The following is a 27363-nucleotide window of genomic DNA, read 5'->3' as shown; positions in this document are numbered from 1 at the left end:
GGCGGGCGGGCGGCGATGGCAGCGGCAGGCGCGGCGCGGGGCTGAGCCCGCAGCCCGCCCCGGCTCCCCGCCATGGCCAAGCAGTACGACGTGCTGTTCCGGCTGCTGCTGCTCGGGGACTCGGGCGTGGGCAAGACCTGCCTGCTCTGCCGCTTCACCGACAACGAGTTCCACCCCTCGCACATCTCCACCATCGGTACGGGCCGCGCCGGGCCTCGGGGGGCTTCCGCGGCCGGGCGCTTGGCTCCTGGCGCATCTTCCCCAGCGCCGGGGCGCCGGCACGCTGATTCCGGGGCGCTGGGCAGGTGCACTGGTGCCGGGGGGGGGGGGCTGGGCATGGGGCTGTGGGCGTTGGGGGCAGGGGGCGCACTGATCGGGGGGGGGGTAGGGGACCAGGTCTGGGGGGTGCACGGTGCCGGGGGGGGCTGGGCATGGGGCTGTGGGCGTTGGGGGCAGGGGGCGCACTGATCGGGGGGGGGGTAGGGGACCAGGTCTGGGGGGTGCACGGTGCCGGGGGGGGCTGGGCATGGGGCTGTGGGCGTTGGGGGCAGGGGGCGCACTGATCGGGGGGGGGTAGGGGACCAGGTCTGGGGGGTGCACGGTGCCGGGGGGGGGCTGGGCATGGGGGTAGGGGACCAGGTCCGAGGGGTGCACTGGTGCCGGGGGGGGGGGCTGGGCATGGGGCTGTGGGCGTTGGGGGCAGGGGGCGCACTGATCGGGGGGGGGTAGGGGACCAGGTCTGGGGGGTGCACGGTGCCGGGGGGGGCTGGGCATGGGGGTAGGGGACCAGGTCCGAGGGGTGCACTGGTGCCGGGGGGGGGCTGGGCATGGGGCTGTGGGCGTTGGGGGCAGGGGGCGCACTGATCGGGGGAGGGCTGGGCATGGGGGTAGGGGACCAGGTCTGGGGTTGCACTGGTGCCGGGGGGGCTGGGTATGGGGCTGTGGGCGTTGGGGGTAGGGGTGCACTGATCGGGGGGCCTGGGCATGGGGGTAGGGGACCAGGTCTGGAGGGAGGGGCGCACTGGTGCTGGTGAGGGGCTGGGCGTGGGGGTGGGGGCCCAGGTCTGGAGGGAGGGGCGCACTGGTGCTGGTGGGGGGCTGGGCGTGGGGGTGGGGGACCAGGTCTGGAGGGAGGGGCGCACTGGTGTTGGTGGGGGGCTGGGCGTGGGGGTGGGGGCCCAGGTCTGGAGGGAGGGGCGCACTGGTGCTGGTGGGGGGCTGGGCGTGGGGGTGGGGGCCCAGGTCTGGAGGGAGGGGCGCACTGGTGCTGGTGGGGGGCTGGGCGTGGGGGTGGGGGCCCAGGTCTGGAGGGAGGGGCGCACTGGTGCTGGTGGGGGGCTGGGCGTGGGGGTGGGGGACCAGGTCTGGAGGGAGGGGCGCACTGGTGTTGGTGGGGGGCTGGGCGTGGGGGTGGGGGCCCAGGTCTGGAGGGAGGGGCACACTGGTGCTGGTGGGGGGCTGGGCGTGGGGGTGGGGGCCCAGGTCTGGAGGGAGGGGCGCACTGGTGCTGGTGGGGGGCTGGGCGTGGGGGTGGGGGCCCAGGTCTGGAGGGAGGGGCGCACTGGTGCTGGTGGGGGGCTGGGCGTGGGGGTGGGGGACCAGGTCTGGAGGGAGGGGCGCACTGGTGTTGGTGGGGGGCTGGGCGTGGGGGTGGGGGCCCAGGTCTGGAGGGAGGGGCGCACTGGTGCTGGTGGGGGGCTGGGCGTGGGGGTGGGGGCCCAGGTCTGGAGGGAGGGGCGCACTGGTGCTGGTGGGGGGCTGGGCGTGGGGGTGGGGGCCCAGGTCTGGAGGGAGGGGCGCACTGGTGCTGGTGGGGGGCTGGGCGTGGGGGTGGGGGACCAGGTCTGGAGGGAGGGGCGCACTGGGAGCCTGCCCGTTGTGCAGCGTCGAGGCAGCGCGTTGGGTCCCTGCGAGGGCGCCTGGCCGAGGGACCCGTGGGGGCGGCTGTGGCTGAGCGCTCGGTTCTGGCTCTTTGTTCATCTCCGCGCTGCCCTGAGTGCGGGCGGGGGAGGGGGATCGATGGGCCCGGGATGAGAGAAACTGCGGGGGAGGGGAATCGATGGGCCCCAGCCGGGGGGCGGGGGGGGAGAAATGTGTGGGGCCAGGCTGGGAACCGCGGAGGAGTGAATCGATGGGGCCAGGCTGAGAGTCATGGGGTGGAGGAGGAAATCGGTGAGGCTGGGTTGGGAACCCTGATCCTTTCCATAGAAGCTCTCCCAGCTCTTGGTGTACACTGGTGCCCTCCCCTGGCACCAGTGTACACCCCCCCCCCAGACCTGGTCCCCTACCCCCATGCCCAGCCCCCCCGATCAGTGCACCCCTACCCCCAACGCCCACAGCCCCATACCCAGTCCCCCCGGCACCAGTGCACCCCTCGGACCTGGTCCCCTACCCCCATGCCCAGCCCTCCCCCGATCAGTGCGCCCCCTGCCCCCAACGCCCACAGCCCCATGCCCAGCCCCCCCCCCCCCCCGGCACCAGTGCACCCCTCGGACCTGGTCCCCTACCCCCATGCCCAGCCCCCCCCGGCACCGTGCACCCCCCAGACCTGGTCCCCTACCCCCATGCCCAGCCCCCCCCCCGATCAGTGCGCCCCCTGCCCCCAACGCCCACAGCCCCATGCCCAGCCCCCCCGGCACCAGTGCACCTGCTGCTGGGGGCCCTGTCACCCATTGCCCACTGTGAGTAGCCCCTGGGGGGCACCGGGGGAACCTCAGCAAGGTTTTCTGGGTGCTCTCTACCCACAAAGGGGCCCCTCGCATCTGCCAGAAAGCTTCCCAGTGTGGTTGATGCGATCATTGCTCTGGGCTCCTCCTGGGCACGGGGGGGTGGAGCAAAAATCTTGCAGGCCCTTGGCCTAATGTCAGGGGGTGGGGGAGGAATCCTGCGTACCCCGGTCCGGTGGCTCCTAAGGGGGCTGGGGGCTGCAAGCCCTGCTGCTGGAGCTCCTGGATGTGCTGTTCTAGCTAGTCCCTCTTAATCGCTTCCAAACCTGCCTTCGCCTCCGGCGTGAGGGGCTCTGGAGAAGAGTAAAACAGAGGCCCTGGCCGCGCCATGCTCAGGAGAGGCCCTCTGGCATGTGGTGCTAGGGTGATCAGGCTGGGTGCCAAGGCCGGATTCCAAATTGGGTTTCTCCCCTTCCCAAACCGGGGCATAGTGTGGCTTTGCGGTTGTGGAGCAGTCGCTGTGCTCTGCCTGAGACCTGGCTGCATGTCAGTGACCGGTGTGTGTGTGGACTGGGTGGAAGGTGCTATTTAAAGTCCATTATTCTATAAATCCACCATGCAGGCTGCCATCTTTTGCCAGGGAGCTTGCTCCCAGGGACATGCCACGGAGGGGCTGTTTTCGGCCTTTAGTGTCTCGTCCTCCCATCAGTGAGCTCTTAACTCAGCAGTTAACTGGAAGGTCCTTGTTCTGCGCTGCCCTGTTTTGTGCTGGGGGATCCTTCACTCTCCTTCCGTGAATCATGCCCCAAGGGCAACAGATGTGGCAGGGACTGAGTGCTCTGCTCCATTCAATCAGCTGGGCCATCGGAAAAGAAAAGAGCTCCTTAGCAACTGAATCTTTGGGGCTCCCAGGGCATGGCTGCTGGTTCCCCTCCCAACACCTTCCCTCCCCCAGGAAAAGGCTCCGGGCCTTGGAACGGTTCCTGTGTAAAGAGACTGGGACGGCTTGGAAATGCCCCAAGGAGAACAGCTGAGCTAGAGCGGAAATGATTGCCCTGTGGTACCTGCTGCCACTGAGACCAAGAGCATAGCAGGGCCCCAAAGGGCTGGCCACGAGCGTGCCCCGTAAAAACTTCCATGGCTACGTTAGATGGGATCATTTCGTGTAGGGAACAGCAACCCCCATGCTTCAGGGCCACAGGCTGCTGGAAAGGGGCCGTGGCCACGGGCTGCTGGGGCTCGAGAGTGGGTGCAGGCGGGTGCTAAGCCGTTCCAGTGGGCTGCAGCATGAGGTTAGGATCCCCCACTGGGCTGCAGCGCCCCTTGCCCAGTGACGGGACGGACGTTTTCCGGATCTGGTCAGGAGTGGGCAGAAAGTGCTGGGCAGTGGCTTGAGAAACCCCTCCGTTCCCTGGGGCGTGTCCCTGAGCCTGCTTTCTGCTGCCTCCTTTCCTGAGCCTCTGCAGGGATGAGGAGAGGGTTAGGGGCGTGCTCTAGGCCTGGGCCAGCCCCTTCCCACAAGCCAGGGTAACGCCTTTGATGTGCGCTGCAAGCTTCTGGCTTAATAAATTGGCTTCCTGCAGAGGGGAAAGGCTCAGATTCTGCTAGCTCTGTTTGGTCTGATCTGACCGCTCTTTCTTACTTACCTTCTGGCTCACAGAGCTCCTCCAGCACTGCACCGCTGGGCAGTGCCACCTAGTGGACTGGGACTCAGGAGACCAGCTTGCCACTGACCTGCTGGATGACCACGGGCAAGTCACTTCCCTGCTCCGTGCCTCAGTTTTCCCATCCGTACAATGGGGATAATAATACTGACCTGCTTGCTGTACAAGAACTAGGTGGTGTTATTTGCTTTCTGCTCTTTTCCTTGGATAGTGTCACTTGCAACCTGGCATTCAGTACGGTCGTCCAGGGTACTGGTACCAGCACGCTCTCCTGTACCCAGGGTTGTGAGCCTTCCCTGACAAAAGGTGCAAGGGAAGCTTTCCCTTCCTGGTGGCTGGCTCCCCAATCCATGAATATACACTAGGAGAGAAATAGGCAGGAGCTGTGATCAGTTGACCAGACTAATTGAACATGACTAGAAACACAGCTCTACAAAATTCTGCTCACTCCATCCAAAGCCCTTGGTTCCTCTGCAGTGGGTGCTCTCCTCCTGCGAGCTTCCAGAGAAGCAAAGGGAACCTGATGTGCTGTGCCCAAGAGCAGTACACTGGCCATGTACAGGAGGTCAGATGCCTCCGGTGAATCAAGCTGCCAGGAGTGGCAGCTCTGCCTCCCCCCCCCCCCCCCCGTGCCCACTCAGGGCAGGGCAGCTGGAAATGTTCAGAGTTCCAGGAAACTGACTGGTTGAACGCATAGAAATGCAAAGCTGCATTGGGTTGTGCCAGTTACTTTCTTCCCTGCAGCAGTTTCTCCTTCCCAGGTGGAATGGCCTGCCCCCTGCAGTACGGCCGGCCGCTAGTTCCCGAGTGTAAGGCGAGAAGGGAGTTAATCATCTCTAGACTGACCTCCCGTGTAGCATTTCATCCCAGTGTTGAGCCCCAAGACTTGTTAGACTGAGGCATTTCAGTCCTCGGGAGGCTAGCCTGTTTGAGCCCCAGGCAGAGACCAGGAGGGACCGAGAGGCCACCATCGCCCAAGTCTCCTGCAATGGCAGGGAATGGATGGGGGGGCCACGCCCAGCTGATTGCAGCAGACAACTTGTGCCCAATGCTGCAGAGGAAGGAGACCCCCCCTCCCAAGGGGGAACATTCCTGCCTGACCCCAGATCTGGTGATCAGCATACCTCAGAGCATGTGAGCAAGAACCAGCCAGTTAAGAAAGAGGATTCTCTGGTCCATGTCAGAGCACCAGACTGCCGTATTCAGTGTGCTGTCTCTGGCTGTGGTCAATTCTTGATGCTCCAGAGGAAGGTGTTGGGGGGAACCCCAGAATACATCTGGCCAATTGTGCATTGGGGAGGAAGGGAAGAAGGCGGAGGAGGAATTTCTTCCTGACCTGTGCAGATGACTGGCGGAAGCCCTGAAGCATGAGGTTGAATTATAGTCATTGTCTTAATTCAGAGCTGCAAGTGTTAGGAGTATGTTAGGAGCAGGCAATTCTGTTCTCCCCAACCCCCAACCCCACCCCCGCGTCTGTGAAGCAAGGGGATGGATGCGGCACCTCTGAAGCAATTCAGACCTATCCCCCCTGCACATGCTGGCTGTAGAAGTTCTCCTACCAGTTGGATTAAAGCATAGGGCAGCTAGAACCAGGAACAGAACTCCTGACTATATATTTCCAGCTTTGCCATGGCTCTGTTGGGTGACCTGGAGCAAAGACCTTCCCATCTCCATGCCTCAGTTTCCCTTTCCACCTGGTGTCTGTTTAGACTGTGAGCTCTTTGGGGCAGGGACTGTTTCTGCACTCTGTGCAGTGCCCAGCACAGTGGGAACCTGATCTGCATTTAGATGCTCCAGGCACTACTGCAATACCCCTAATAATGAATAGAACCACCCTTCTCTCCTCCCACGCTTCCGGTTTCTACTGTCATATGGCTTGTTTTCCACACTCCTCTAATTTCTCGCTCCATAGCTGATGCTGAGCATTTGCTGGCATTGATACGCTATCACTCTGTCAGGGGCACAGATATCCTAATCCAGATCCACCAGGCAGGGTGTGAACTTTCTGCTTCCCAGAGCAAAGGGAGGTGGCTGGGGGGTTGAGTATGGGTGGCTCAAGGAGAGGTTTTGAAAGCTTCACAAACTATCTTAGGAGCTCTGTAAATCAGGCAGTGAGTGTTACAATAATCATCTATCAGCTCCACCCATAGTTAAGGTTGCCTGACACTTTCCATTATAAGACCCTTTTTTCAATTGCTTACAACTTTGCCAACCTTTAACTGTTTGTGCTGAAACTTCCCACACTGGGTGTCTGCCTCAGGCTGAATCTCTTTGGAAAGTTTCAGGAAAAATCATTCAGCCATTTCCGAGAATGAGGCTAGGAAAAACATATTGTTTTGCCCATGTTTTTAAAAAATCATTTCATTGAGAAGCGCTAGCGTCTCCTTGCTTTCGGGCAGGGACTTGTGATTTGGCAGGGGGCTTGCCCGGATGTTGCGGAGCCTTTTGCCATCCTGGTGAAAACTGGTCTATTTTTGGCCAAGTTATTAAGCTCTTGAAAAAACTCCTTTTGCAGGGGCACAATAGAGTCTTGAGTCTGACAGCTAAACGCTCCAAAGATTCCGCCTGCCCTTAGCTGCCCCATTCACGGGCTGAGCGGGGTTCTCTTTGCAGTTGCACGGGCATCTTTAATTCTGGGATCACCTACCCTTGCGTGCTGGAGCAAGCCTTACAGCACTTTTGGTCTGTATCGATTATTTATATTGCAGTACTGCCTACGGGCCTCGGTACCGCCTAGTGGCCCCATTGTGCTGGGTGCTACACAAATATATAAAACATCACAGTCCCTGCCCCAAAGAGCTTGCAGTCTAACTGGTCGAGACAAAGGGTGCTATGGTCACTCAGCAGGTCGGTAGCAGAACTGGAAATGGAGCCCAGGTGTCCTGAGTCCTAGCCCAGTGCTCAATTCATTGGACCATGCTGTCTCTCCAGCACCTGTAAGTTTGACTTGCCAGATTTATCCTGAAGACAGAGGGAAAATGTGAGCATCGGGGGTTTTATGGCCAGCATTTTAAGCATTCACACCTCCCATTTTTGAATTACAAGTCACTAAAGTTGCTTTGCTTGCTGTTGACATTGGTCTAATGCTCCCTTAGGTTCCTCTAGTCTAAACACAGCTTGTCCGACAGTTTTTCGAGATAGTGCATGAGTCTCCACGTAGGTTTAACTGGCTATTTTTGAAGAGAATAGAGTCTAATAAGTCCGGTTATTGTGGACTTTTGTGGGCCTTGGCTTGCTCTCATTAATACATCTCTGGGATTTATCACTGACTTCAGTTTTGGCTGTTTTTACCTTAGATAGGCTGCGAGAGATCCAGAATGGTAGGGATCCAAGTCCATATTATGGTAGACCCAAGTCTTATCCCCTCCGTCACATTGCCACTCTGATAGAGGTGCGTTGGTTATCCTACCTCTACCCACTAAACACGCTCCCCGCACAGTGCTAGGGACAGATCCCAGGATTCCGATCACCATCGTTCTGCTGCTGTGAATAATTGTGAGTGTCCCATACCCCCCCCGTCCCCGTGGTGTGTACCCCCTGTGGTGGCCTCCCCCCAGAGGGGATGGCTCCTTGGAGAACCTTGACTATCTGCACTCCCTGGAAGGAGTGGGGGTGAGGCGAAGTGACCAGCAGGGTTTGACTCAGCCCATGAGAGAGATGCAGTGAGCTCCGTGTGGCTTGTGTCGCTGATGTATCGCACGAAAGGACCCCCAGGCCTTCAGAATCGGGGGCACAGGCCTCCAACCATGATACTGGCTTAACACCCCTGGGCTTTCGGACACCGATCTGTTTGACGGAGCTTTCTCTGTGCCAGGAAACCCCAGCTCTAAAGGACCAGACCTCTCCCCTGTCTGGAAACTTGGCATTCCTCAGGAAGGAAGAGTCTGGCTGAGTCATCTGAATTCGGGTGATGGGGCTTTATGGAAAACCACAAGCACGGGAGTGTAGGGGAGACTGGTGTATGGGGTGGTGAGGAGAGCAGGGGTATTGGTGTGCGTATAGGGGTGGGAGGGGCTGGAGGGCGGGGGGGTGTAAGTGGGGGCATTTGGGGATGGTGGAAAGGGAGGAAGTGCAGGAGGTTGATATGTATGTAAGGGAGGGCACCTGGGACCAAGAGGGATTTGAGGGGGCAGGAGGTAGAGGTGTGAATAGGATGTAGGAGAAGGGGTATCAGGGAGGCATTACAGGGACAGAGAGGTGTGGGCACCTTGGAGGGGCAGATATAGGGGGGAAGGCTTAGATGACTTGTGGGAAGTGACTGGGGCCTTGAGAAATGAAGGAGAGGATGGGTTTGGGGAAGCGGAGGTTAGGGGGGCATATGGGTTTGTGAGGCAGGCTCTTGTGGCACCCTGTGGGGGGGTGCTGTCCACACACAGACGTGCCCCCATTACAGGCACAGTCTCTGCACTGCTGGCTCAGCCTGGGGGGTCGCAAAGCCCCTCCCAACAGGTGCCATGGGGCCAGCGTGTCCAGCTCGAGCGTCCGACCCTCACAGCCCCTTCCTAGGAGGTTTGTCCACGGCTTGCACGTGGCCTGCAGGCCGCTGCGGTTCAAAGGATCCCTGCAGTCGGGCGGGGTCTGTCTGTGACGGTAACCCTCCTCTCACTGGGCGCCCACTTCGTGACGGGGTCACGGGCTCCTTGCTGAGTGCCTCAGCCGTGTGCCTGGGCAGTGCTGGTACTAAAGGAACCCGTGTGACTGGCACGTGGGTAGCTGCGGTTTGCCACAGTGACTTTTGCCCCCCCAAAAGCAGCTTGTGCCCCTCACTCCGACAGGGCTGTAACGCTGCCCCTTGGATCGCCCAGCCTTGGCCCTCCCCCAGGTGGAGCATGAGCGGCTGCGCCTCTGTCAGGGTGTGCCATCTTCCCGGGAGATCGCGGGGAGGATACGAGGCCGTGCGCAGGACTGAAAGGACCCTGCGACCTCTGGGCCCGCAGCAGGCAGGGGCAGAGCACTAGACTGGCATGGACGCTGCCAGGAGAGGAAGATGAGGCCACTGGTCAGACCCAGGGGAAGGCTGGCTGGGCCGGCAACCTGCCTGGGCACTTGCTCCACCTCCCTCTGGCTTCGCCTGCCGGCTCTGCGGGGCAGGCCCATTGTTCTGCAGCTGTACAGCACCTGGCACACCAAGGGCCGTCTCCTGGGCAGCGTCGCAATACAAGGGATCAGACCCAGCTGTAAAATGGTCTGCAGTGGCGTTAATCCCCGCTGCTTTGCAGAGGGCTCTGGGACTCCTGTCAAGCCCTTGCTGGCGTGTGGCCGGGCAGTGCTTCAGAAGCATGGAGCAGCCCCTGGCACCAGCTGGCTGAAAGTTCTCTCCTGGGACTGTTGCTCTGGCGTAACTGCCCCCCAGAGCACCGCCTGAGTCCCTAGATAGTGCCACTGATGGGGTTGTGCCCCGTAGCACCGCCGCCTTGGGCTGTGCTGGTTAGCCCCTCCGGGGTCGAAGGATGAGACCTGGCAAGGTGGGTGGTGTAGCTAGTCAGCTGGGAAAGGCCTCCAGCTGAAGACAGATGGCTGGGGGTCTGGTGGCAACATCTCTGTGAGCATGGTCGGAAGGAGACAGTCGTACTACATGGAATTCCCTAGGGTGATGGGTCCTGCTAAACAAGCACGCTGGCTTGAGAAGTGAGGCTTTGTGAATGGTCAGGCCCCTGGAATGGCAGGGCTGGAGACAGCAATGCGCTGTGGGATGGGTGTCCCACTGGTGAATGGCAGGAATCGCCCCTTCCTTCCCCAGGAACACGTCCTGAAATGTACAGAGGAGAAATGAGCTATCTAGGCCCAGGCTCACGCTGATCACTGAGGCCTGTGCTGTTGCTCCTGGTATGAGCTTGTTCTCATGGAGACATCTAGCACTCCCTTGCTGTCTGTTCTAGATTAGCTCTTATGCTGTGCTCCTCACCGTCCTATCTGAGTGCCTTCCCGTTGTAAGGCCTCAGCAATGTGACTAACTTCTGTCGTGGTTCTCTCCTCTCCTCCCCACCAGAAGAGAGTGCAGGGAGTGGCTTGTTTTGGTCTGGTTTTCCAAAACATTAGAAGAGATTGTTCCTAGAAGCGTGCCTGGCCCTTGGAGCAAGGGTGGGGAAGGTTAGGACAGAGCTTAGTTCCTAAGGGAGTTTGATCCCCAGGCTGGGACCGGCCCCAGAGGATGCTCTGTCTCCTGCACAGATGGGCTTTGCCCTGGTGGCAGCAAGTCCTGCTGGCCTGAGAAGCGGAGCTGCCGGTTCTGCCAGGCAGGCAGCTCATAAGAGATTCCTCGAGTCCAAGGCCAGAAGGGACCAGTGTGATGATCTCGTCTGACCTCCTGCGTGACCCAGGCCAGAGACCTGCCCCCAAATCATTCCAAGTGCAGAGCTGTGAGAAAACCATCCAGTCTTGCTTTAAAGACAGTCGGCGACGGAGAATCCAACACGACACTGACGTTAAGACATTGTCAAACATTGTATCGTGGATATGGATCTCTGCTCATACAGCTGCCGTGTGTACCCATAAACTTCTGGGAATGACAGAGGTCTCTTAACTTCCTGCCAGGCTTAGAAATGCACAAAAACTAGCTTTGGAAGGACCCCAGGCCTCTGTCTGGGCGGGCCCAGTCCTGCCGCAGCAGCGAGCATGAATTGAAGGGGCTTACTTGAAACCCAAGCTGCAAAAGACACCCCACTGCTGCAGTCTCTAGCTACATGGCACAGCACAGCTGGGTCTGGCCTGCCTGCCCTAGGGGAGGTGTGGCCAGGCGCAGCCCCGTCTCTGGGATGGGCAGGAGCTGGCACTGGGCTCAGGAGGGGATGCGCCTCTGTTGGGCTGCAGTGAGCGGGATGTCGCTTGCACAAGCCTCCGTCCACATGCAGCTGTGTGGGGCAGATTCGTAGGGCACCGAAGTGGGTGGACCACAGGTTTCCTGCCCAACTCTAAGGCTGGCCGATATTCTAGCTGCCCTGGGTAAATTCCAAATGAAGCTAGATCGATGTGAGCCGATTTTAAGTGTCCATACCTGGGTTAACTCTGATTGAACTAATTCAACTGGGTACGATTTGTGTGTCGATGAGGCCTCGGGTTGGATTTGCACCTTCACTGAACTCAAACAAAGCAGAGGAATCATTCTACTAGGGTCTGTAAAAATCCCTTTAAGCTGCTGAATGTTGGGCCTAAGCAACTGGCAGCATCCCACTCAGAGGCTGCTTTGCTGCATTGATCTTGGGGCTCTGGCTCAGCCAGGAGTCCGGGGATCCCTGGGTGGGCATCTCGGGCAGGAAGTCAGACTCGATAGTCAGAATGGGCCCTTCTGGCCTTGCTCTCTGGAAAGCAATCAGCCAATCTGGCAGGCCGGTGTCCTGGTGCCGGGCATGGGAGGCACCCTGCATACTGCTCCAGGTGACTGCGCAGAGCATGGGTTCCCTGATCTACCAGCACGTAACGCAGGCTGGCTATTGCAGGTCCATCATCTGCACATCTTTGGAGGGTGATGGATGAGACATGACGAAGCTATTGTGATCGGAAACAGTGGCTGCGGCTATTTTTGGCTTCCTGAGGAGCTCTTGGGATGTTGAGCTCTGATTTGTGGGAGAGGTAGCCGGGCTCGGCAGCTATGGCATCTTGTAGCAAAAAGCAAAGGAAATGTGCATTTGTAAATGTGGTTACATTTAAGGTGTGTGTGGAGGGAAACAATCCCGGAGGGAACTAAAAACACTGAGTTTCCAATAGAACGAATAACCTCTTGTTCAGTTTATTTTATGTCTCCAAACAGTGGTGTATTGAGGACTGGGTTAGAGGTGCAAGCTATCACTTTAAGAGTTGGGGTGTTTCCTGGTTCTGTTTACTGGCTGGGGCGCGGGGAGGGGGTGTCAGCCTCAGCCTGGAAGAAGCTAGGCTAGTCCAGGGTGAGGCAAATGGGCCGCTCTGCCCTAGGGAGCAGCCTGCGTTGTGGGCAGCTCTGTGCGTTATCGTTCGGGATTCTAAGGAACACAGTCATGTTACGTTCCAGCAAGAAAATCTAACTTCTCTGTGTGTGCTGTGAACATAACACACATGGACATTGACATGGGCCCGGGCAGTGATGCCCAGCACTTTCCATAAAGACAGTTGCTTAACGCTTTGCAAAACTGTTCCCGTTCGGGCCGAGGCTTGGTGTCTGCTGCAGGCTGGATTTTACTGGAAAGTCTCAGCACAAAGGGTGCGGCCTTACCTGAGAGCAAAGCTAGGACGGAACAGCGAGTGTGGCCGGTGTCCAAATTCTTTCCCAACTGTTCCTGGTTTTAGCACTTCCCTGGTTTGGAGCCGGGACCCGAAATCTTTTCGAGTCCTGGGATCAGAAGGGCTCTTCACCTTCTCTGTGACAATCTGTTCAGAACTGGCCCCAGTGCTGAGCCATGGGAACTGCCACTTGCCCAGACACAGGAGAACTTGTGCTTGCTCTTAACACTCTGCCGACTCCAGTTGCATGGCACGTGCTCCCAAACCTGTATGAGCTGCCTGGGCCGGCCAGCCAGCCTGCCTCCTGCATCAACATACTCTCGAGTCTAGAGAAGCTGCACTGGACTCCGAGTCGGGACGTCACGAGTCTGAGCCCCTCTTCTGCTGCCTGTTGCTCATGCTGCTGTGCATTTCACAGCCCTTATTAGTAGGCTTCATATCCTGACTCTCCGAGGCAGGCAAGAATCTTCCCATGTCTTTCGGGTGACTTACATTTGCATAAGGTCACTTCTGGCAGAACTGGAAATAGGACCAGAGTCTTAGCTGCACTGCCTCTCAGAAAGCACCTGCCGAACCTATGTGCTTGGCTGTGCTGTTAGGAACCACGGCTCTGATTGCTAGGCCCCACTGCCGGCCCAGAGGAAAGGAATTCGGATTCCCAATATGCCACTGCTGTGTGTAGCCCACTGGCAAAGTGGGTGTTGCGTGATGTGCTGGTGGCTGGCCCACAGAGATCATAGAATCATAAAATATCAGGGTTGGAAGGGACCTCAGGAGGTCATCTAGTCCAACCCCCTGCTCAAAGCAGGACCAAGCCCCAATTTTTGCCCCATCCCTAAATGGCCCCCTCAAGGATTGAACTCACAACCCTAGGTTTAGCAGGCCAATGCTCAAACCACTGAGCTATCCCTCCCCCCCCCCAGATAAGTCTGCGTAGCCACCAGTTAGCACAGGTCTGTGAAACCTGCTACTCTTTTAGCACAGATGTTGGCCTCTTGTGCTGTGAAGGCGAAAGTTCTGGGTTCAAACTCTGACAGAAACAAGTGTGTCATTGTGTGTGTCGTAATGCTGCTTATGGGGAAGGGGACACGTTGAGGAGGTCGAGGCAATTCCTGCCTCTTGAGAGCTTGACTCGGCAACCTTAATATCTTTTGAAGTATTCTGGTTTTAATGGGTTGTGGAGCCATGCTATCTGCTGCAAAACCCGCAGCAGGGTTTGTTATAAGCCTAACGTCGCGTCCACTTTAAAATCCCAAAGGTCCTGTCTGCTTTGTAATTGGCAGGTCAGATCTGGAGGTGAGATAGAGGGGTTTTCTGGAAGACCTTAGCTGATCTGGCAAGGGGGTTCCTGAGAGACTTCACCCGGAGCACAGTGGCGATGCTCCACAATCCCCTCTCTTGAAGCAGCTTTGTGGAGAGCTGCTGCTGGTAGCAGGTAGCTCATTTCCGAGCTGGGCGTGGCCCCCTTTGTGCAATAAATGTAGACATGATGCTTTCAGCAAAAAGTCAGAGGTGGTTGTTATTGTTGGACCCCCATTGTGCTAGGCTCTGTACAACCACCGTAAAGCAGGCCAACGGCATATTGGGCTGCATTAGTAGGAGCATTGCCAGCAGATCGAGGGAAGTGATTATTCCCCTCTACTCGGCACTGGTGAGTCCACACCTGGAGTACTGTGTCCAGTTTTGGCCCCCCCACTACAGAAGGGGTGTGGACAGATTGGAGAGAGTCCAGTGGAGGGCAACGAAAATGATTAGGGGGCTGGGGCACATGACTTAGGAGGAGAGGCTGAGGGAACTGGGGTTATCAAGTTGCAGTGGGGGAGATTTATGTTGGATATTAGGAAAAACTTTTTCACTAGGAGGGTGGTGAAACACTGGAATGCGTTACCTAGGGAGGTTACCTAGGAGGTAGAATCTCCTTCCTTAGAAGTTTTTAAGGTCAGGCTTGACAAAGCCCTGGCTAGGATAATTTAGTTGGGATTGGTCCTGCTCTGGGCAGGGGGTTGGACTAGATGGCCTCCAGAGGTCCCTTCCAACTCTGTTATTCTATGATTCAGTCTGCAGAAGAGAAGAGTGAGGAGGGATTTGATAGCAGCTTTCAACTATCTGAAGGGGGTTCCAAAGAGGATGGAGCTTGGCTGTTCTCAGTGGTGGCAGATGACAGAACAAGGAGCAATGGTCTCAAGTTGCAGTGGGGGAGGTCTAGGTTGGATATTAGGAAACACTATTTCACTAGGAGGGTGGTGAAGCACTGGAATGGGTGACCTAGGGAGGTGGTGGGATCTCCATCCTTAGAGGTTTTTAAGGCCAGGCTTGACAAAGCCCTGGCTGGGATGATTTAGTTGGGGATTGGTCCTGCTTTGAGCAGGGGGTTGGACTAGATGACCTCTTGAGGTCTCTCCCAACCCTGATATTCTGTGATTCTATGAAAGAGACCGACCTGAGCCTCTCTCCCTCTCTGAATAAGTGGGCTAGGAAGTGCTGAGGAGACATGCGTGTCAGGGACGGTGCCTCATCGACTAGCCATGCTTGGAAGCTTAATGCTAACTTCACAGAGCAGGGGGCTGGCCGAGTTGAGTCGGCGATGCTCCCCTCCATCACTGAATTCCTGAAGCCCGTTTATGGAGAGCTGCAAACACAAAGCCCAGAGTACTGTCCCGTGCGACAGGGGGGCCCTGTGAAGCAGCGCTCTAAGCCTGCCTGTGCCAGCGTCTCCAGAACGCCGGCCTGCTCCCCGCAGGACAGTTGAAGATGATGCTGTTGCCTAGTGTGAGGAGCAGCCAGGCTGGGGCCGGGGCCCTGGCTTACCCAGACTGCATGCAGGGAACTGGAGCCTGTCCCACCCACATCCCAGAATCCTCCTCTAACGCCCAATAATGGGGGGTGGTTTGCAAACTCCTGGCTGAAATCCAACAGATCCTGGGGGGCTGCGGGAGCTTGGGGTTGGAGTCCTGGTGATGCGGGGTGCACAGATGCCAGTGGGGATTGTGGGATTGTATGGCTCAGGGGCACGAGGACGGGGAAGTGGGGAGGAGGCTGGGCAGGAAGTGAGCTGAAGTCCAGGGCATCACAAGACCTTCATCCCCCTGCCCTCCTCTAACCACTGCACATGCTGCCCCCAAGGGGAATGCGCTGCTGGAGCTGAGCAGAGTCCGGTCCGCTCTCCTGTCCATGCCCTGGCCCTCGCCCCTGTGTCCCAGACTGGCCGTGAGCTGGAGAGGAGACACTGGGCTGTGTCCAGCAGGCGTGGCTCCCGCTGACTCCAGTTATACCAAGGCACCTTTCTAGCCCTCGGTGGGGGTGGGTGGGGGGGAGATGCTGGGTAGAGAATCCCAACGCAGTCACTAGTCTAGCACAGCCCGGGTGACATGGGACGCGTGGGCCAATGGACGTCTCTGCTCTCCGTGCCACACGCACGTGCCGAGAGGGCGTGGCTGCCAATTGGCTGGGACACCTCCCCGTGTCAGGCAGGCCCCGTGCCACGGCTCCTGCAGTGCGCTTGCTAGCAGCATGGCAGCACCGCTCCCCATAACGCCTCTCTTCTCGCCTCTCGCCCCAGGGGTCGACTTCAAGATGAAAACCATAGAAGTGGATGGTATCAAAGTGCGAATACAGATCTGGTGAGTGCTGAAGCCGAGGGCCAGAGGGGTGTTGGGCAAGGGTGCGGTGATCCAGGGCCGGGACCCTGCTGAAGCTCACCAGCTGAGGTCCAGCTGGGCCACTACTTTGTTTCAAGACCTCTACAGAACATGTGGCTGCTGCAGGGAGGGGTGGCAGTCAGAAGGGGGTGCTCTTCTCCCCCAGTGCCCCTGGGGTTGTTAAAGATACCCTGGCAATCTCTGCAAGAGCAGGCACATTGGTCTGCGTTTCCTGGCCCAATTCCATTGCAGGTGTGTCTCCCTGAATCTCGCTGCCCAGTCTCCATCAGTTGCGGCATTCCAGTTCGCTTCCCACCCTCGGCTGTCCTGTAGTGATGCTGTGCTCAGTTCTTCAGCTGTCATGTCCCTCTGCAGAGGTGGCAGGATTGCAGTGGTGATGGATGTTGTGTATGTAGTGTGTGAACTGCTCTGGGACCAAAGGTGCCCCATAGACAGAAATCTCTCATTTGGGCAGTGGAGGCCGCAGACGGACCACTGCAGCTGGGGCTAGGAAAACTCCACCACCACAAACCGGCTGCTGCATGCTTGTCCATGGGTCGCAACCCTCCTGCTGCTGGCCAGTGCTGGAAGCAGGCTACAAAACTGAGTGGGCCATTGGCCTCAGCCTGCAGTGCCCATGCAGCTTCCTTAAAGGGCCTGGCTCTGAGCTGCAGGCCCCAGTGCACCAGCCAGCCGGAGGGCAGCAGATTGGTCCCAGGGCACTGTCTGTGCTGTCTCTGTAGAGCGCTGGGTCGCAGGCCTGCCCACCTTCCTGCCGACAGACCCTGCCAGTTCACAGAGAGGGTCTGGGGAAGGACAGAGCCAGAGATGGGAGCTGCTGGCTGCAGCGCTCCCTGGCAGAGGTGTCAGTGGCCACAGCTGTCCCGTGTCCATCCTGGCACTGCCCACCCACCCGCCGAGTAGCCAGGTGACACAGCAGCTAATGGCACCTGGACAGAGCACTCAGATCCTCTCCCATCGAAGGTGGAGAGTGTGTGTGTTTGGGGCGTCTGGGATGAGCCCTGCTGTGTGTGCCCATCCGAGACCCTCGGAAGGTACTTGGCACTGCTGCCCCTCCCCTGGAATTCGCAGCTGCAGCACCGACGTGGGGCTTGGCTCCATTTGGCACCAATGACCAGCCCCCACTGATGCCCCATGAGTCACCTGCCCCACGGCTTGTGCCCACCTTGGGTTTGCAGCTGCTCTCCCCCCTCCCCTCCCCGTGGCACTGTCTGTTCTGTGGCTCTTGCTCCCACCCTGCGGCAGTAGGAGGCGCTGTGTCCCCATCAGGGGTCATGGCGCCCAGGGAACGCCCGCAACTGACCCGACCTCTGCTCTGCTGCAGGGACACAGCGGGCCAGGAGCGGTACCAGACGATAACGAAGCAGTACTACAGACGAGCCCAGGTAATGCCACCGCCCTGGCTGTGACGGCGATACCGGGGGTGGGCGGCACACGTCTCTCTCTAGGCCAGACGTGGGCAAACTAGGGGCCACATCTGGCCTGCCGGACCGTCTTGCCTGGCCCTTGAGCTCCTGGCCGGGGAGGCTAGCCTCCAGCCCCTCCCCTGCTGTCCCCCCTCCCCTGCAGGTACACCGCCGCGCGGGCAGTGCTCTGGGCAGCAGAGCTGCGTGCTCCTGCAGGGCAGTGCCGTAGCATGTCTGGCTCCGGCCACGCAGCGTGGCTGCCAGACATGCTGCTCTGAGCGGCATGGTAAGGATAAGGGGCAGGGGGCCCCAGTGGGGGGCAGTCAGTGGGACCCGTAAGACCTGCTGCTCAGTGGGTCACGCGACCCGGCAGATTCCTGATGACCCTCTGGCACCATTCCAGGCCAGTGTTTGGGCCCCCAGCTTTCGCTGCCCAAGGAGCCGAGGGCAAGATCCGCTCTGCCAGAGACTGAGGGAGTCGGGTGGGCAAATGGCACTGTGTATATGGGGTTCTCAGGGTGCCACCGGGAGCAGGCTTGTGAGAATCTCTGTCCTTCAAGGTTTCTGCACCAGGGCTAGGCTGAAGGGGGTAGGGCAGGATCCTCCCCACCCTCCGAGCCAACCCTGCCCCAAAGAACTCAATAGACAAAGGATGGGAGGAGACACTGAGATGCAGGGACGGGGAAGGGATCCACCCAGGGTCACCCAGCAGGGTGCTGGCAGAGCTGGGGATGGAACCCAGGTGTCCAGAGTCTCAGGCCCTACCGACTAGGTCACGCTGGGTTCCCTTAAGGCTAATTGTGGCCTGTCCTAGGAGGCCACCAGGAGTCCCTGCCTACGCCCCACTGCCTCCCGGGGAACGGGGGTCCCTGCCCACGCCCTGGTGCCTCTCGGAGGGCTGGGGACCAGAGGTCCCCACCCATGTCCTGGTGCCTCCCGGAGGGCAGGTGCACAGGAGCACATGTTATGAGGGAGGGTGGCCTCTTCTCTGCCCCAGTGCACTGTGGGTAAGACTATCCTCTGCTCCCCCACCCCATCCCCTGTGTGCTGGATCTCGTTGCAGGGGATATTCTTGGTCTATGACATCAGCAGCGAGCGCTCCTACCAACACATCATGAAATGGGCCAGCGACGTGGATGAGGTGAGAGTCGGCTCAGAGCCACTTGTCTTGCCTGGTGGCCTCTGGCTCCTGAGTGCATGTGGGGAGGGGGTCCCTGCTGCCTGAGGCAGTGTCCTGGTCTGGACGGGCTGAGCGGGCGGCCTGTGTTGGGGCTGAGCCCTGAGCAGCGAGACGCAGCAAGGCCCCCAGCGGGGCAGTGATGGAGCTCAGAATAAGCTTGGAGCGAAGAGACTGTTTCCTCTGGGAAACTAACAATTGGAGTCTGGCTGCCAAGTAGGCTCTGCTGGAAGGGACCCTCTGGGGCAGTGAACAAGTCTGCAGCGGGCAGGGCCGGGGGACAGCAGGGGTCATGGGGCTCTGCCAGTGCGTGGAGTGGGCTGGCGATGGCCTGCAGTGTGGCGGATGGGCAGCAGGGGCTCTGCCAGTGCGTGGAGTGGGTTGGCGATGGCCTGCAGTGCAGGGGATGAGCAGCAGGGGACTCTGCCAGTGCGTGGAGTGGGTTGGCGATGGCCTGCAGTGCAGGGGATGAGCAGCAGGGGACTCTGCCAGTGCGTGGAGTGGGTTGGCGATGGCCTGCAGTGCAGGGGATGAGCAGCAGGGGACTCTGCCAGTGCGTGGAGTGGGTTGGCGATGGCCTGCAGTGCAGGGGATGAGCAGCAGGGGACTCTGCCAGTGTGTGCAGTGGATCTGCAGTGGCAGCAGGCAGCGCAGATTGGCGATGGCACGTGGGTTGCAGCCAACGTGCAAGGCAGGCTTGTGAGAGCAGCGAGCATCAGGGCACATGTGGCAGGAGAGTTGGGAGGGGGTGTGGGTGCAGGGTGCAGATCAGCCCTATGGAAACCGTGGGGCCTGTGGCAATGGGTTTGTAGACCGGCTGGTTTGTATTAGCTACCTCGTCACCCAGTGGGAACGGCTCAGGCACTCCCCCTGGGGATAGGGTGCAGGGCACCTGTGCCAATAGTCCCGGGGCAGTAACTCAGCCACAGTGCATCCAGAACGGGCCCCCATGGGGGCTGGATCCCCCTGCAGCAGCCGGGGCCATTGATTGAAGACCTGACCCCTTGAAATGCCCTCCCTGCAGCAGGCCAGGGCCTGGGGACTCGGAGCAGGCCTGCTGCCTGGCCTGTGCCCTGCCATGTGGGCATTGCTCCCAGCAAATGCTACTGGGGGTTGAGCCACTGTGGCCAAGGCCATCGTGAGCAACAGGTGATCCTGGGTGCCCAGTGGAGACCCCTTAGAAGGGCTCAGCTGTCGGACGGTGCTGAGCGCTGCCCTCTGGGTCTGTCCCCTTCAAGGGGTCTTAGCTGGGCCCCTGGGTCACTTGTCGCTGCTGGGAGCCTGGGGTCGCTCCCTGCGGTGCGGCGGAGCTGGAGGGAGGCGGCAGCACTGGGCAGTGCACTAGTGCATGCTGGGAGCCCCGGGATTGATCCCTGCAGTGGGGTTGGGGGTGGCAGGGTATGGCTGGGAGCCCTGGGGTCATTCTCTGTGGTGTGGTGGTGCTGGGCGGTGGGGGTGGGGGGCGCTAGGCAGTGCCCCAGTGCATGCTGGGAGCCCCGGGGCCCTGTGGTGGAGCTATGGGAGGGCTGGGCAGTGCCCCAGTGGATGCTGGGAGCCCCGGGGCCCTGTGGTGGAGCTATGGGAGGGCTGGGCAGTGCCCCAGTGGATGCTGGGAGCCCCGGGGCCCTGTGGTGGAGCTATGGGAGGGCTGGGCAGTGCCCCAGTGGATGCTGTGTTGGGCTAACAATTTTTCCCTTCCCCCCCAGTATGCACCGAACGGGGTCCAGAAGATCCTCATTGGGAACAAAGCGGACGAGGAGCAGAAGAGACAAGTGGGCAGGGAACAAGGCCTGCAGGTGAGCGGGCCTCACAGTGCAGAGCATGTCCTTCTCCCCTCAATGGGTGCCCTTGCCCTTGCTCTTTGTGGGGGCCACACCCCACAGACTCTGTCTTCCCGGCCCCACCCTACCCCCGGTCGGCCTCCAGCTGCTTGCGTGCTCCCAGCACTCAGAAGTGAGCATGCATGTCTGGAGGGGGAGGGTGGACTTGTCTTCATTGAGGTTGGCAATCGGTGCCCTGCTCGGTGACTGTCTAAGAGGCTCTCTTGCCTTCCAGCTGGCTAAGGAGTACGGCATGGACTTCTACGAAACAAGTGCCTGCACCAACTTCAACATTAAGGAGGTGAGAGCCCAGCAGTGTTCTGAGATGGGGGGGCGGGTGGGCTTCTTTCCTTGCCATCAGACGTGCAGAGCTTGGAAAAGAGCCCAGAGCTGGTGGCTTCCCCTGCTCTCTCCAGACTGGATTTTGAGCTGATCCCTCAGCTGGCCCCACCAGTCTCCCAGGAGTTCTTCTTTGGCCCAGGTCAGAAACCGGCTGTTCTCCCAGAGTTGTTATTGTCTTGTCCCACGATCGTTATCTCAGGCCAGGAATCTGGAATGAATTTGGCAACGTATACAAGGTCCTTGGTAACAGCTTGATCCAAGGTGTCCAACCCTAAATAGCTTCACTTTCCTTACAGTAAGAACATCAGAACGGCCATCCTGTGTTAGACCAGTGGTCCGTCTCACCCAGTCTCCTGTCTTCCAACAGTGGCTTGTGCCAGGTGCCCCAGAGAGAATGAACAGAACAGGGCAATTATCGAGTGATCCATCCCCAGTCATCCAGTCCCAGCTTCTGGCAGTCAGAGGTTTAGGGACACCCAGAGCATGGGGTTGCATCCCTGACCATCTTGGCTAATAGCTATTGATGGAGATAACTTCCATGAACTTATCTCGTTCCATTTTGAACCCAGTTATACTTTTGGTCTTGACAACATCCCTGGGCAACGAGTTCCACAGGTTGACTGTACGTTGTGTGAAGAAATGCTTCCTTTTGTTTGTTTTAAACCTGCTGCCTATTCATTTCATTGGGTGCCTCTGGTTCTTCTTGTGTTATGTGAAGGGGTAAATAACACGTCCCTATTCACTTTCTCCATCCCACTTGTGATTTTATAGACCTCTGTCATCTTCCCCCCCTTAGTCGTCTCTTTTCTAAGCTGAAAAGTCCCAGTCTTATTAATCTCTCCTCACACAGAAGCTGCTCCATACCCCTAATCATTTTTGTTGCCCTTCTCTGCACTTTTTCCATTTCTAATATGTGTTTTTTGAGACCAGAACTGCACACAGTATTGCAGGTGTGGGCATACCATGGATGTATATACTGACATTATGATATTGTCTGTCTTATCATCTATCCCTTTCCTAATGGTTCCTACCATTGTTAGCTCTTTTGACTGCTGCTGCACATTGAGCGGATTATTTTTAGACAATGACTCCAAGGTCTTTCTTGAGTGGTAACAGCTAATTTACATCCCATCATTTTATACGTATAGTTGGCATTCTGCTTTCCAATGTGCATTACTTTGCATTTATCAAATTTCATCTGCAATTTTGTTGCCCAGTCACCCAGTTTTGTGAGATCCCTTTGTAACTCTTCATAATCGGCTTTGAACTTAACTATCTTGAGTATTTTTGTATCATCTGCAAACCTTGCCATCTCCCTGTTTACTCCCTTTACTCGATCATTTGTGAATATGTTGAACAGCACAGGTCCCAGTACAGATCCTTGGGGGACCCCACTATTTACCTCTCTCCATTCTGAAAATGACCATTTATTCCTACCCTTTACTTCCTATCTTTTAACCAGTTACTGATCCATGAGAGGACGCTCCCTCTTATCCCCTGACAGCTTACTTTGCTTAAGAGCCTTTGGTGAGGAACCTTGTCAAAGGCTTTCTGAAAGTCCAAGTACACTATATCCACTGGATCCCCCTTATCCACCTGCTTGTTGCCTCCCTCAAAGAACCCTAATAGATTGGTGAGGCATGATTTTCCTTACAAAAGCCATGTTGACTCTTCCCCAACAAATCGTGTTAATCTCTGTGTCTGATAATTCTGTTCTTTATTATAATTTCAACCAATTTGCCCAGTACTGAGGTTAGCCTTACCAGTCTATAACTGCTGGGATTGCCTCTGTAGGCCTTTTTAAAAATTGCTGTTACATTAATTACCTTCCAGTCATCTGGCACAGAGGCTGATTTAAGTGGTAGGTTACATACCACACTTAGTCGTTCTGCAATTTCATGTCTGAGTTTCTTCAGAGCTCTTGGGTGAATACCATCTGGTCCTGGTGACTCACTACTGTTTAGTTTATCATTTTGTTCCAAAACTTCCTCTAATGACACCTCAATCTGGGACAGTTTCTCAGATTTGTCACCTAAAAAGAATGGCTCAGGGATGGGAATCTCCCTCACATCCTGAGCCATGAAGACCAATACAAAGAATTCATTTAACTTCTCTGCAATCACCTTGTCTTCCTTGAGTGTTCTTTTAGCACCTCCATCATCCAGTGGCCACACTGACTGTTTAGCAGGCTTCCTGCTCCTGATGTACTTAAAAACAATTTACTGTTAGTTTTTGTATCTTTTGCTAATTCCTCTTCAAAGTCTTTTTTGGCTTGCCTTGTATTATACTGTTACGCTTGACTCGCCAGAGTTTATGCTACATTCCAAAGCGTGGGCAGGTATTAAAGTCTGCTCCCAACACTTCTTGCAGAGTGGATATATCGTGGTCCCATCTCTATCGATTTTCATTCCTGTCCACAATCTCATGGTCGAGGATGCGATTTTCCGAGATGCTCTGATATTAGTCAGCGGATCCGTCATCTTTTGACCATTAATTTCAGCCAACATTTCCCTTGATAGGGTGTCAATGTCTTCAACTCTCAGTCCAACCTGAGTTCCTGAACTTTCAGCTTTGGCCAGGCTATCAGCTGCCTCGTTCCCACGTTCACCAACCAGTGATGGAATCCATTGATAAGTCAGGGTATTGCCTTGTTTTCCAGTCCTCTGAGCCGTCTTACTATTCGCCCTGTAGATAGCGTGGAGTAAGTTCTGCCCGCATTCCCTGGTCAGAGCCAGGATGGGTGGAGGGGCAGGAAGGGGGATGTGGAAGAGTGGGATGAAAGGAGAACACAATGGTGAATGTCAGGAACTCTCCATTGTTTGCATCACAATAGCACCAAGAGCCAGCTGGAGGTCCTGGAGGGAAGATGGGGAGACCAGCATCCGAATCCCCCAGGTGCCAGCCTTATTGTCTGGCACCTTACAGTAGCATGGGCTGGAGGAGGGCAGGGTGAGGGGGTGCTGCCAGCCTGGCCAGAGCGCCTAACGCTGGGCTCTCTCCCGCAGTCCTTCACCCGGCTGACGGAGCTGGTCCTGCAGGCTCACAGGAAGGAGCTGGATGGGCTGCGCTCGTATGCAGCGGACGAACTGAACTTGGCTGAGCTGGAGGAGGAGGAGTGCAAACCCGAGGGGGTGGAGAACTCTCCCAAAGCCTGCTGGTGCTGAAGGGCCCCTCTGCTGCCCGGGTCTCCCTACACTGCCACCGGCCTGCTCCGCTCCCTGCGCTGCTGGACTCTCCTCGGGCTCCCTGGTGTGTCTCCTTTGCTGTCCCCCGGGTCTGCCGTGCTCTGTAGGTTCCTCCCGACGTGCTGTGTGTGCCAGATGTCCCGGTGCATTTGTGGTGTCCTCCCCACCCTCAACCGGAGCAGGATCAGCCTCGCGTGCGGCCTTCCTAGGAGGCACCCACAGGCGCCGGCTGGGCTTCGGCTCTGGCTGCACTATCCAGGGATTGCTTCCTTGTGCTCGCAAGGACTCCATTTTGCTGCAGAGTGAAGCGGCCGGGACTGCTGGGCAGCCAGTGCCAGGCCTGGCCCCACACGTAACGTGGGCAGAGAGACTCTGGGAATCACCTCTCCTGCCCTTCCACTGCCAACGTGCCCTTCTTCAGGTGGGGCATCCACGGCTGCGGCTTCATAGAGGGGCTTTGTGGACATGCGGCTCTGGCTGTCGCAAACACTCTGCCTCCTTCTGCCAGTGTCCCCAGTGTCGCCAGCCTGAAAGCTCCCGCCTGGGAGCAGCGCTGCCGCAGACGCCTGTCCGTGCGGTGGGTGGCCCTGGGGCTGCCTGGGAGCAATAACCTCCTCCAAACTCTCCGCACCTGCTCGGCTTCCTGCCGTCTGGTGCCCAGACAGGAATCCGGGAGCCCCAGGGAAGTGGCTGGCCTTCCCAAGGGGCTGATCCCTTCCGGCTCTCGGCGGGAGCTGTGGCTGGCCAGTGCCCCTGCGAATGGGACCACTCCTCTAGGTGCCCATACTGGGTATAGGGGCCTTGTGGCCAGCTGCTGGGCTCCCCGAGGCCGGTGAGTGAGGGGGAGAGAGGAGGCATGGCATGTAACCCCACGGGCCTGTCCCCAGCTGCTCAGTGCCAGTGTGGGCTCTGAGGCCATCCTGGGCCCTAATGGGGTCACTGCTGTACTGCCCAGAGACTCCCGAGAGCTCTGGCAGCTAGTGGAAGGTGTCCCTTGGCTTGTCTCGGCTTGCCTGGGCTGGAGGCAGCAAGATGCCAGACCCTGGGATCGTTAGCCTGGCCGGGGAGCTAATGATCTCCGGAGGTTTGTTTGGCCGTGTCCCCCACAGGCCCGGGTAGAGGTGAACCCCTTGGGAGGACGTACACCGAGGCCTTCCTCCGCTCTGGACTGGCCGAGGAGAGTCACGTCACGAGTCACTCAGGCCACGTGTCCAGTTGGCTGGATCCCGGAGGAGCTGTCTGCCACCTGTTTATTGCCCGCCCTGCCAGCCATCCAGAACGTGGCAGAGATCTAGAGCCAGTGCTGAGTCAGCCCATCCTGTTCCTGGCTCTTGCCTGGCCGGCCCAAGGCCTGGTGCACTTGGCATGTTCCCAGATTCTTGAGTCCGATCTGCCATCTTCCCCTGTGAGACTGGGCCTGGCCCAGCCAGGGGGTGAGAGAGCATCTCTGGTCCGTGCCAGACTGAGCCTCTGCACTGCATGGTTCTGAGTCCAGTTCCCAGCCTGCGTCCAGGAGCTTCCGCAGGGTGGCCTGCATTTACACGCAGGGCAGTGAAACGGGGGCTGTCCTGTCCATGCCACTGGGAGCTGAGCTGTAAGGCATATCCCTGCTGGCGCTGCTCCTTGCCAGCCAGTGCCCGGCTGGCAGACAGACCCTGCTTGCTTTGCGCTCTGCCCCTCTGTCCATTTCTTTGGAGGCTCTTCAGAGCCGGCAGACACCACTTAACCAGCCGGGAAATGGGTTTGTGCCCCCCCCCCCGCACAAAATGCTCTTTATTTTCCACCCCTTCCCCCTTCTGGTGTCCGAGAAGCAGGGGATTGTGGGAGCCTCAGGAGGGATGGGGGTGGGGGTCTCACTTTGCAAGTATTAACCCTTTCTGTGCCCGTGCTGGCAGTTATCCACTACACCAAAGGTGGTGTCAGATGTATGGGCAGGATTGAGTGTCTTCCACATGCCCTGCTCGAGGAGGGCTGCTGGGCTAATCAGAGGCCTTGGCTATGGCCCTCCCCCACCATCCCTGGTCATCTGAGGCTCTGGGCAGGGCAGGCCCGGGAGAGCGCTGCCTGCTGCAGTCTACCCTATTGTCCCACCACAAGGGGGACGCTCTCCGTAAAACCCAGTGGGGACGTGGGGCAGCAGTGCAGGTTCAGGAGCCCTGCAGGAAAGCAGGTGCTGAAGCCAGAGGGCTGGGATGCGATCGGCTCAGCTCTCCTGCCCCTCCCTGGGCCGCTCGCTGCTGGCGAGGCGCCCCGGAGCCCTCACCTGAAACAAGGGGGGAGCAGGGGCTCGCAGAGCACTGCAAAGGGGAGAATGCTGCGGGCGAAGGCTCACTCCGTGCTCCTGCCAACGGGCAGTGGAGGGGGGCAGAGCATGCTGCTGGGGGAGGGGGAGAGGGTGCCCGTCAGATCCTTCCTTCCTGCTGGGGTCGCCCCATCCAGCAGGGATCTAGGAATCCACCCGTGTATTTCCGCACTCAGCCTCAAGGCTGCGCTCTGAACCGAGCTGGGAGCTGCTGCTGCCAGAGGTCTTTAGGCTCCGGCTCGCTCTCCCCTAGCTGCATGGCTTCTGGGGGGCTCCATGTATCCGCGAAAGCAGCACTGACTGCCCCACGCAGGAAGCCTTGGCTCTGGGGGGGCGGCGGGCCTGCTTCTCTTAGGCATTGCCTGGGTAGGTCCTGTTGCTGGTGCTGGACTGAGAGGCGATGGTCTAAACCTCTCTGCAGCTGCTGTGTTGATGAGCTGGCTCGGTGCAGAGCGCCGTGAGTTACCCTGATGCCGGGTGGCAGTAAGATTGTGCTATGGGCGGTCAGATTCCTAGAGAAATGCTCCCAGCTCCTCGATCCAACTCTTCCAGGCTTCCTCCGGTGCATGGATACTGCAAGGCCCCCTGAGCCGGGCGTCCTGCCTGCCCCATGTCCTGTTAGCCATGGATCTTTGTCTCCAGCAGCGACTGTCTGTGCATCCCGTCCTGAGGTCCTGTTTGAAAACACAAAGCTGCCCCCGTGAGTCCTCGGCTGTATGTGTCCCCCTTCCGCCCGCGGCGCCCTCTGCCCGCCCGGGGGGCTTCCTGTGACCTATTCCTGGAGTTCATTATTTTAGACACAAATGTTTACAAAATAAAGGTGATTTCAAAGTGGGGAGGGGGCTGCCTCATTCCTGCCGCTTCTCTCTGGGGTCTTGCCACCTGGAGGCGGAGCCCTGAGAGGAGGAATGGGACTGCAGTGAGTTTTAGGGCCTGGCCCAGGTGCGCA

General features: G+C 58.3%; 1 protein-coding gene across 2 annotated transcripts; it reads left to right on the top strand.

Annotated features, from left to right (window-relative positions):
- RAB15 (RAB15, member RAS oncogene family) lies at window positions 1-27250 on the top strand. Of its 2 annotated transcripts, none has more exons than XM_048855724.2 (7): window positions 1-196; window positions 16083-16143; window positions 17507-17567; window positions 18652-18729; window positions 20472-20561; window positions 20821-20886; window positions 23933-27250. In XM_048855724.2, the coding sequence occupies exons 1-7, from the start codon at window positions 73-75 to the stop codon at window positions 24089-24091; spliced, it is 639 nt and encodes a 212-aa protein (XP_048711681.1). In that variant the 5' UTR covers window positions 1-72; the 3' UTR covers window positions 24092-27250. The 2 variants fall into 2 exon arrangements, with proteins under 2 accessions (XP_048711681.1, XP_048711682.1); XM_048855725.2 differs by lacking the exon at window positions 1-196 and adding an exon at window positions 249-305.
- The last annotated feature ends 113 nt before the right edge of the window (window positions 27251-27363 follow it).

Source organism: Caretta caretta, chromosome 6, assembly GCF_965140235.1.
Source record: "Caretta caretta isolate rCarCar2 chromosome 6, rCarCar1.hap1, whole genome shotgun sequence".
NCBI lineage: Eukaryota > Metazoa > Chordata > Testudines > Cheloniidae > Caretta > Caretta caretta.
This window is presented reverse-complemented; position numbering and strand designations above follow the sequence as displayed.